This window comes from Fukomys damarensis, unplaced genomic scaffold, assembly GCF_012274545.1.
Source record: "Fukomys damarensis isolate Sample0158 unplaced genomic scaffold, DMR_v1.0_HiC HiC_scaffold_31, whole genome shotgun sequence".
NCBI lineage: Eukaryota > Metazoa > Chordata > Mammalia > Rodentia > Bathyergidae > Fukomys > Fukomys damarensis.
Window position 1 is genome coordinate 16790554 of NW_022900943.1, and position 10485 is coordinate 16801038.

The 10485-nt window shown below is 34.0% G+C and overlaps 1 protein-coding gene across 1 annotated transcript in view; it reads left to right on the plus strand.

Moving 5' to 3' along the window:
* Positions 1–10485, plus strand: part of Cbwd3 (COBW domain containing 3) — a 46678-nt gene that overhangs the window by 27014 nt on the left and 9179 nt on the right. The window contains 2 exon segments of the mRNA XM_010605862.3: positions 5309–5365; positions 9247–9298. Coding sequence (XP_010604164.2) covers positions 5309–5365; positions 9247–9298 — 109 coding nt within the window.

Here is a 10485-nt window from a genome sequence, read left to right on the forward strand (position 1 = left end):
TTTTTTTTTTTTTGGTATTGGGGATCAAACTCCAGTCCTTGCTCTTACAAGGCAGGTGGTGGAACCACTGAGCTAAATCCCAGCCCCCTTTGCCTCTTTTTTATAACTAAGACTCCAGAGCCGTGATAGTACTGTGTAATAAAATTAACATTGAGCTCCCTAAGTTTAATAAAATTACATAAGAGCTCCATCACTCAAGCAGGTAAATTAGTGTAGAAATCTGAAAAACTATACTGAAGAGTCTTGATTTGAGCTATTTAAATGGCTTATTAATATTGTGAAAGTGCCTTAATATTTTATAGTTGCAAAAAAAAATTTATTGTGTAAAAATACATGGAATTTTAACCTTTTTCCCAATACATTTCTTTGTTAAATTTTGATTTCCATTTTCTTTATTTTTTTCTTCTGTTCATTCAGATGTATGTTACTTTATAAACTAGATATGTTCTCAATACACCTGTGAAATGTATCGTTGTAGACTGAGCCATTTCCCATTGAGTCCTGTCATGATTTCAGAAAATTCCTGTATGAGAAGGTATTTTGTTGATCTCAGTTTTTGGTAAGAAAGGCTCAGCAGCTGATAGACTCTACAAGGAGCAGCCAGCAGCTCCGAGCCTTGTAGCTGGCAGCCTAGTGCCACCCAGTCCCTAGTTGAGAGATTTTTTTTCTTGAAAGTGCAGCCGAAGCCTTAGCTCAGTGGCTTGTCTGCTACAGCCGAGATTAGAGGTGCTGACAGACTACCATAAGTGTTAGACAGTAATAGCAGCAGCTGCTTATAACTATGTGAACAGCTGGGGAATTAATTTGGAATGCATTCTCAGGAGCCATCCATCTGCTTCCAGACGTAGCAGAAGACTGCCCTTAGTGTGTGTCCTCCACAAGCATGTACCACATGTGCTCCCTGCATTTCAAATTCCATTGTAGAAATCTGATTATCTCATTCATACTATGATTTGTTTTGTATTTTACATGTCCTTTCTTTTCTGTAAAAAGTGACACAGAGACAACCACTTGATGCTTTTAAAAATCATGTCCATAAATAGCTGTGATTCTATAATGGCATTTTTTAGTTCTTTTTACAGTTATTTTAATAAATTTTATTTTATTTTCATTTTGGAAATATCCATACCCTGAGTAGAGATTTCATCTTGATTAGTTTATTATGTAACAGTTTTACCATTTCTCTCTAACATTTGCTTTATTAAGAAATAGTAAACATGCTGTTATTAATTGTGACTTTAAATTAGGGTGAGTGAACAAGTGAATAAAATCTTTTCCTTCTGGTCTTCAGTAGTGCTGTCTGTCTGTGCATCTAAGAATCTAGGGGCCTTCCGAAATAGAACTTGTTATGAGGACCAAAGTTGGGTTAGAATCCTTCTTCTGAAGACAGGATATTCACAGTATAATTCCTCTGTTGGATTGTGAGTCTGATGTTAAATATTTCCCAAAATTCTTTGAGGTATAGCAACCTGAGCGTCTCAGTTTAGAGAACCAGTTTGGTTCTTAGCAAAATAGTTTAAATCACTTTGATACAAGTTTTGTTTCATATATTTAGTCTTAAAATTTTAATTCTTTTACTATTTTGAGGTTGACAAACACTGACAAAAGTAAAAAAAATACAAGCATGTGTAAGAAAAGGCTCACTTTGAATGTAAGGGTCGGAGATAAAGCTCAGTGCTAGAGTGCTTGCCTAGCATGTATGAGTCCATGGGTCCAAACCTCAGTGCCCAGAAGAAATAAAGGAAAAGGGGGAAAAAGGGAAGGAGGTGGAAGGGAGAGAGGAGACTAGGGAGAGAAGGAAGAAGGAAGGGAGAAAGAAGAAGAGGGAGGGAGGAAGAGAGGGAGGGAAGAAAGAGAATGACATGTAACATCGTCTTATTGGTGAGGCTTGAGTTGATTTAAAGGCTGCTACTGTAGGAATTTTAGGGGACCATATTGACTACAGAAGTAGGAGGGTTAGAAGGCATGCCATTATCTTTTTTAGGCTTTTTTTCATCTTTTTTTTTTCCATATTGTGGATCAAACTCAGTACCTTGCTTGAAGCACAATGCCACTGAGCTTAATCCCCAGCCTGGCTTGTTTTTCGTTTTTAGAGATTTAAATGAACTAAATAAAGGAAAACCAAAACATAGTTGGTCAGTAGTAAATTAATTTAAATGGACTATACTGAACCTTTTACTGGTTAGTAGGCATTTCATAGTAGATTGAAGATTTAAACAATAAGTCAAAAATTGCCCTTAAGATTAGTCATTTGGGGGAATCAGATATGCAAACAAGGAAAAACATACTGGATATTTTTAATCTATCACAACAGGAATATTAAATGCGCACTGCCCTATATGAATAGGAAGATAAAGGAATAACTACTCAGATCTTCCTGATGAAGAGTCTGGAAGATTTTGACTGGAAAGGTGATCATTGATCTGAGTCATAATGAAAAAGATTTATCCAGATCAACTAGGTAATAGGGATGACTTTATATTTAGTAAGATTTCAGAGTGGGACAGCTTTGCATTCCAGGCACCTGTAAATGTATTTGAATGATTAGAACACATGGTATTATACAACAGATTTTATAGCAGAGGAAAAAGAATGTATGACTGAGGAGATTGAGAACTCATCACAAAGGATATTGAATACCATGATACATAGTTTGGATTTTCTGATACATGCAACAAGGAGTCGGTGAGGAATATTGAAAGTAGTATGCCTCTTGGAAGATAGATTCAATGTGGGGCTGTTCTCTGCAAGATGGGAAACAGTAAAGGAGAGCAGCTTGAGTGGGGAGATAGGCCAAGTAGGTGTATAAAAAGTGGCTGCTGTAGTTCGGTTTTGTAAACAGGTTCAGGTTGTGGTGCCACTTGGAAAGAGATTTGGAAATTTATTTCTGGAATTTAGGGCTGTGCTTTTGGACAGTACCTGTAATTCCTAGATCTGGGATTGGCTGGTACACCCTGTTGGGAGACTCGAGTTTGCCAAGATGACTATGAGTATCCCTGTAGTCGTACTTGCACTGTGTACTTTAGTAAGTTAGTAGAAAAATGAACTTTTGAAGTTTCTTCTCCCTCCTTTTACTTTCCCATTTAGTTATTAACCTGTTCACGCTGGCTTGAACCACTGGTGGTGTATGCGTGACTGTCCACGCTACCCAATGGGACAGCCAAGCATGTACCACTGGTGGTTCAGAGCTGCCTAGCAGCTAGATGTATGAATCAGGGCCCCTTTGTGAATGTGTTAAATGATGGTAATGGTCTTTTTTTATTCCTTTTTCTACTTCCGTATTTGGAAAAGTGCTGTTTTTTTTTTTTAAGAGATTAAACACATTTAATTTAAACTAATTTAAAAAATTAGTTTTCTAGTCGTACATCTTGATTGTGTGAGGGATATTTTTTTTCATGGATTTCGTGGAGCCAGGGACAGTTCATAAAAAACTTCTCCCTGAAAGCTTTCAGTTTTTTTCCACTTTTTTATTTCTATTGAGAATTTGGTGAGAGATTTTAATATTTTATTTTCTGTAGAGTGTGATCAGATTCATTATTGATCATGTCTGGGAAATATCTCAGGAATCTGTATAAAGCAAGTTTATCTCTAAACAATGTGTATTCTCAAAGACATTGTCACAGTGAGACAAGTGTGTTTAAAAGGTTGCTTTTAAAAACTGAATTAAATTTTCACATAATTGTGCAGACCTTATGAACTTTAAACTGTTTTCTAGAGATGATAAACTTGGGAAACTTCATTCATTTTTGACTTGTATAAATATTTGTTCAATTTGAAGGTGAAGAATGAAATAATGTTTAATGTTAAGACTTTGGTCTCGGTGTAAATTGATATTCAAAAAATTTTTCATGGGACAGTTACTCCTTTGCTTGATTATTTTCCTAATTCAGCATATCTAGAATGTCCAGAATTTGAAATGTTGTTACAGTCTATTAACATAAAGCCTTGGCGTATTCTTATTTTCATAAATGGGAATTCATCTGTATGTGCCAAGCTAAGTGTTCATTCATAATGTAACAGAAGTTGCCACAAATAGGAGTAGATGTCACAGTAGATGCAGAAAGTGAACAAAGCAGGCACAGCTGGTCAGTTATGTTTTATCTTTTTTTTTTTTTTTTTTTTTTGGTACTGGGGATTGAACTCAGGACCTTGCACTTGCAAGGCTGGTGGCAGCACCACTGAGCTAAATCCCTGGCCCAGTTATGTTTATCTTACCTGTTTTGTGTGTTTTTAAAAGATCTTGAATCTGATATATGAGCTTTTGTTTTGTCTTTGACAATTTAATAAATACTAGGCAAGAAACTGAAATCTGATTTTGACATTTAATTACACTTTAGTCATTTTTTAAAAAATAGTCTTTTCATTTTAGATTTGAAGATGGAGAAGTCACTGTCTTCTCTTATGTGGGCTTATGTTAAAATTGGAAACCAATCACTTTTCTTTATAAATTTGCTTTAATATAGTTAAACAAAATTAATACTAATTGTGATAGGTTATCATCTGGTTTGAATCACTACATTCCTAATAAAGTGTATTACTAAATAATTTTAAGAGAAATAATATCTATTCTAATAGAGTAGGAAACTTTATTCTACCTGCAATCCCATTCTGAATAAAAAGAAAAAAAAACATGTAGGTGCTAGAGTGAATTAATATTTATACACTGGTTATTTGAGCCTTCGTGTTTCTTGTTGTTTTTGTTTTTGTTGTTGTTGTTGTTGTTGGAGGTGGTGGTGGGGGTCAAACCCAGAGCCTTGTGACTGCTAAGCACATATTTTGTCAGTGAGCTTATACCCTCAGCATCTGACTCCTTGCTTTATGTTTCCTGTTTTATCATGGGAAAAAGAATTTTTAAAAATACAAAACTCCAAAGATATTTAAAATATAAGTATACTACTGTGTTATTTCTATTTATAATTTCTTTTGAAAAGCTGCTTGTAAAGTTTTAGTTCTTTAGCTAATTTGGGGGAGCAAGCAATAAAAATGTAGTCTTTGAAAAGCTCATAAATTAGATTTCAGTACTGAGAAAACAATTTAGAGTGATAAAAACAAAAAATACTATAGTTTGCTGAAGCAGTAATTTAATTTTTTCACTAGATCTTAACCATTCGTCCACTTTTAAGAGTTTGACATGGAAAAATTTTTACAATAGCATTTTTGTTTCTTGCCTGTCATTTCTGTGTGTTTTCCAAAATATTGTATTTTGATCGTTATGCTTATGTTTTGATAAAAGTCTTAGAGGTTTTTTATCTAAATTGATGTGTTTTACAGAATTTTCAACTGGTGACATAAATTTTCTTCTTTTTAGAGTTGATCTCTCTAACATATTAGATCTTCATGCCTTTGATAGTCTCTCTGGAGTAAGGTATGTTTTTTCAATATTGTGGTCATTTGTAATGTAATGTAGTTTTTTTATTCCACGGTCACAAGAATGATTTACACAAGTACAACCTTGATTTAAGTACTTTCTGTCATTCTGGTATGCAAGATCATTCTTAAGTATGTAGGGAAAGTTTTGTTAATTGTTCACTTATAAATCACGGTACATTTTTCCATAGAAATTATAGTGTAAATGATAGTTAATTTTAAAGTTACATTATTAATATTTCTATGCTAACCACTGTAATACTTTTCAATAGAAAAATGCATCAAATACATAGAAAATTTGACCTTGGGACACTCACACAAGCAACTTGTTATAGATTAGCTTTCTGCCTCTTCCTTGGGGAAATCTTTTTGATAAGGGAAGGAAGAGAGATCAGTTATTCCTGGACATCGGTGTCTTTTTGTTTTTTTGTTTTTTTTTAATTGTGGTAAAAACATGAGATCTACCCTCCTAACCAAGTTTTGAGTGTATAATACAGTATTGTTAACTATATGTATAATGTGTGACAGATCTCCATAGCTTACTGTAGAGATCTCTCTACTCTCTACTCACAAATAGAAATCTCTGTTTTCCCTCTCCCTGTGCCCTGACAACCTCTAGTCTTTGTTTCTGTGGGTTTCACTAATTACCCATTATGAGTGAATTATGCAGTATTTGTTCTTTGGTGACTGTTTTATTTCACTTAGCATAATGTCCTCAGGGTTCATCCATGTTGTTGCAAGAGGCAGGATTTCCTTCCCCCTTTCAAAGGCTGAGTGTTTTTCCCTTTAATCTAAGTGTACCACATTTACTGTATCCATTCATTAGTTGATGGATACAGTATTTAGATTGTTTCCACATTTGGGCTGTTGCAAGTAATGCTTACAATGAGTATCTTTTTAAGTCTCAAGTGTGTCTGCATAAGATCATAAAAATTGACACTTCTCTGACATTTTAAATTGGTAAGGCAGCTTAGTTTGCAGATAGGCATGGTGAATGGTTCTATACTTATGACTCCTAATGCCTGTGTGTACCTATAAGTAAACACAAATACATACGTAATTCTACTTAGCCATGCCTTTAAAACTAATTTTTCCCTCTAATTTTTCAAGACAGGGCATGATAGTGTTTTACTGAACCTCTTTACCCTTATAAATAAGAGAATTTAAACTCACATTTAGTATTTTTAAAAATTGCAGTTATTTTCATACCTGGAAGTGGAGGATAGGCAGAATGATTATCTCCTCCTTAATCTGAAACTTACCATTGTAGATGTCAGCCTAGAACTCATCATTCTGGAAGTCAGATCTTTAGTTGAGAGCTATTTATTTTACCCGTAGACTCTAGAATTGAACTTTGTAAGGTAACCACTTAACAGGTTAAAATTAAAAGGACATTCCTTGGGTACTTGAAAAAATCCACATTTGTCTTTCTAGTTCCACTTAGTAGAAAAGTAAAACATTTTGCTATACTTGAATTATAGATGATTTCTCTAATAAAAAATTCCTATATATTTCATATGGTCAGAGTGCCTACCTGTTGCTTTATTGGAGAAATATATCACATCATTTCAGGATGCTCCTGTACAAAGTTGTGAAATCTCTCTTTAACACCCTGAACCATTTTCTCTCGTGTCATCTTTAGGTCCCAATTTAATTTAAGCTTGATAATGATTGAATTCAAAATTACAGTGGTATACACACACACACACACACACACACACACACGCACACACAGATTTTGTATTCCTAATTTAGAAATGAAAACTTTACCCAATTAAAGGAATGTGACCCTAAACATAAACGTTGTCATTAAAAATGGTCTTTTCTCCTTTTTTAGTGCTGACTTTACTAGGGAGCTGTCTCCTAATTCTAGGAACATAAGAGCCTTTGTCCTGCTGTCTATTTATGAAATTACCACAAGTCCAAGCCGTTTCAGTCTGTGTGTTGCTGATCCTTTCTTCTAAATGTAGGACTACAGTATATTTCACTTGAGTAGTTAATTGCTGTTTCAGCATTTGACCATGTTCCCCTTTTCTCACCCTTCATATCTGGCTTAAAACTGTATTTCATTTGAGGCAATAGGTTGTTTTGGTGTTTACAGAACCTGTGGCACATTTAAATATGTTACATGAGTGGAAAATTAAATGATACTGCTTTAAGTTTGCTTTTCTTCAACTAATTTTTCTCTGTTGGGTCTAAGAGCTTTCAAATTGATTATCATTTAATATAAAACACTAAAATATTTCTTAGTTGAACTCTTTGTTTCTTTCCTTTATATATTTTTACTCTTTAATAGTTTATTAATGGGGAAGGTGAGAAATGATAGTGTAAAATCATTTTTCACTTTGATATTCAGGATATTTTTTTGTTTTTCCTTTCTACTTACCTGTTGTTGTGGGACAGATGCTTACTTTAAAGTATCTACTTCATATTTTTCTGTGGTTTTATGTGGGAAAAATGGAAAAGCTGCAAGTTTAATCTTGCTGTGAAAAGAACTAAATGACATTTACAAAACAGTAAACTATTCTAGATATATACATTTTTATTAGTGTAGAGACAAGAAATGGTTAACATACAAGTCAGTGTGCAAAATGGATATTCTGATTCATAAATTTTAGCTTTTGGTAACGTGTGCTTTCCTTGTTTTTAAGATAGACAACAAATTAAGGGCACAAAATTCTGAAACTTGCTAGGAGCTAAACATTTAGGTCATAGTTAAATTTTTTACCTTTTGCTTGGTTATGAATGTGTACATGGTCATTGTCCAACATTAAACATTAGCCATGTGGAAAAGGCATATGATTTTTCAGTGATTTTTTAAATCTCATTCTACACTTGATTAAGAGCACTTATAATGCTTTAGTGACACTTAAAGAAGTAGTTATTTAATGTGATCCCATCATACATAAGGCCTTTGCGTAACTTCTTTCTGCTTAGCTGCAAAACAGGAGACTCCTTTCCTGAGCAGCCAGCTGGGAAGGATTTAATTTGACACTTTCTCCAAGACCCCCCAATGAGACTCATTCCCTAGAACAGTTCCTACAGCCCCCTTCTCTTTCCTAAACTTGCTGTTACTAATTTATCCCTCACTGTTCTTGAAGGCAAAACATCTGCAAGGTTTTAAGCCCTGCTCCCCACCCCCACCAGTGTCTAAATGTGTGCTACAGTTGTTATGATTGTAATTTGTCACGCCGTATTGATCTTTTGGCTCTTTTCATTATCAAAACAGTACATTCTTGAGATTTTGACTATTTTCTCGTAACTGTTAACTGACCATAGAGAACGTTTGTATTTATGGATGGTTTATTTTTTAATAAGTAGATCTTCAAGGGAAAACTTAAATAAAGATTTATTCTTCTTTTTTTAGCTCCCAGCATTTTTATATTAGAAAGCATAGTGAAAATTGAGAAACTGTAAGCAGCATTAAAATGATTATGTATATTTATAAGCCTGTATTGACCTATTTGAATTGTAAAGTAATATACTGATACTTAGCCAAAAGAGTGTTGCTAAAAGATTAGCTTTTCTTTTTATTGTGCATATATTTATGTGTGTGCATTTTATTTTATTTATTTTATTTATTTTTGGTACCGGCAATCAAACTCGGGCTTTTGCACTTGCGAGGCAGGCAGTGGCACCTCTGAGCTACATCCCTGGCTAGATGTGTGTGCATTTTAAAGAAAAATTTTAAAAGGTTAATATATCAAAAGCTTTTCTCTTTTAGAACATAGAAATAATCTCTATTAGAATATGCAAAATCAGAAGTATGGAATAAATTCAGTTATGGAAAGTCTCTTTCCTGTTTGGTTTTGTGTCTCTGAGTAATGTGTAAGATTAAATACACTGGATTCATCACTGAACTTAATTGGTTGTTTTTAGTTTTCAGGAAAAACTTCAGTATGGGCTAGTAGCACAACCTCACCTTGATCAGGTAAAAAAACCATCTTAAACAGTGTCCTTAAAGTATGTCTTTCACTAAGTTGGCTGTGTTTAGGACTGTTTTATTAGTTCTCTTTCTAAAATGGACATTTTTGAACTGTGTTGATAATATTCAGAATGTTGAATACTTTGAAATCGTCTAACCCGAGTTCTTAACACATAATAGGAACTCATCAAACTACACATTTCTGAAGTGTTTAGATTCTTAGGAAATTGTGCTTCCCATTTCTCCTACAGGTTACTCAGCATATTCTGATCAGTCCTCATGATGGGAATTTCTACTTAAAAGCATCCTGAGGATTCTATCTACAGTCTGTTTTTAATTATATTGAAGTAACTGATTAAGGAAATGTCTGGTGTAAGCATGGCTTATTTAAATAAAAATTTATGGAGTTTCACCTTCAGGTAGCACTATGAATTTGAAACTCCAAGGTATTTTTCTTGCTTTAAAATTCTAATCCCTGCAGAAAATATTTAAGATGCTAGGAACAAACTATTATTTTCACCCATGTTTCTGTCAAGCAAGTCGTAGATGGTAGAGCGTTAGGATAACTCCTCTGTTATGTTTAAAACACAGTGAGAGGGAGGTGTGTGAGGGAGCAGTGTACCTTGTCTTCCATCCTCCCTCTAGCAGTGATCATGGAGTTCTTGAGTCATTGCCAGCTGTAGTAGGACCAAAATGGTAGCAGCCACTGGTTCATTTGTCTTCATTCTGGCTTATATATATGGAAAACTGTATTACCATGTATGTGGCACCTTTCTCTGAGAAACATCCTTATAGAATATTAATTATTTTTAAGAGTATGAAAAATTTATTGAGGGAAAGAAAGCTTCTATTTAAGAGAGAAGGGAGTAGAATATTCATTTGTCCAAAAAATAAGTGAATGACAGAAATACAAGTCTCTGGTGATACATTTTTGGGAAAAAAAAATAAAAATGAACTGGAGTTACATTCTTACTGAGTTTCTTGGTAAAGAAGATCATACTTAGCAGTCATAAGGGTTCAAACATGAAGAAAATAGAGTACTCACAATCTTCTAATGGCCCGTAAAAAGTTAATGAAATAAAAGACACATTGCCAAGAATGATAGGATAAGTGTGTCTGAAGCAAGGGGGAATATCGTGAGGGGTATTAATGATAATGTGTCTTTTACTATAACTTTTTTTTTTTTTTTTTTG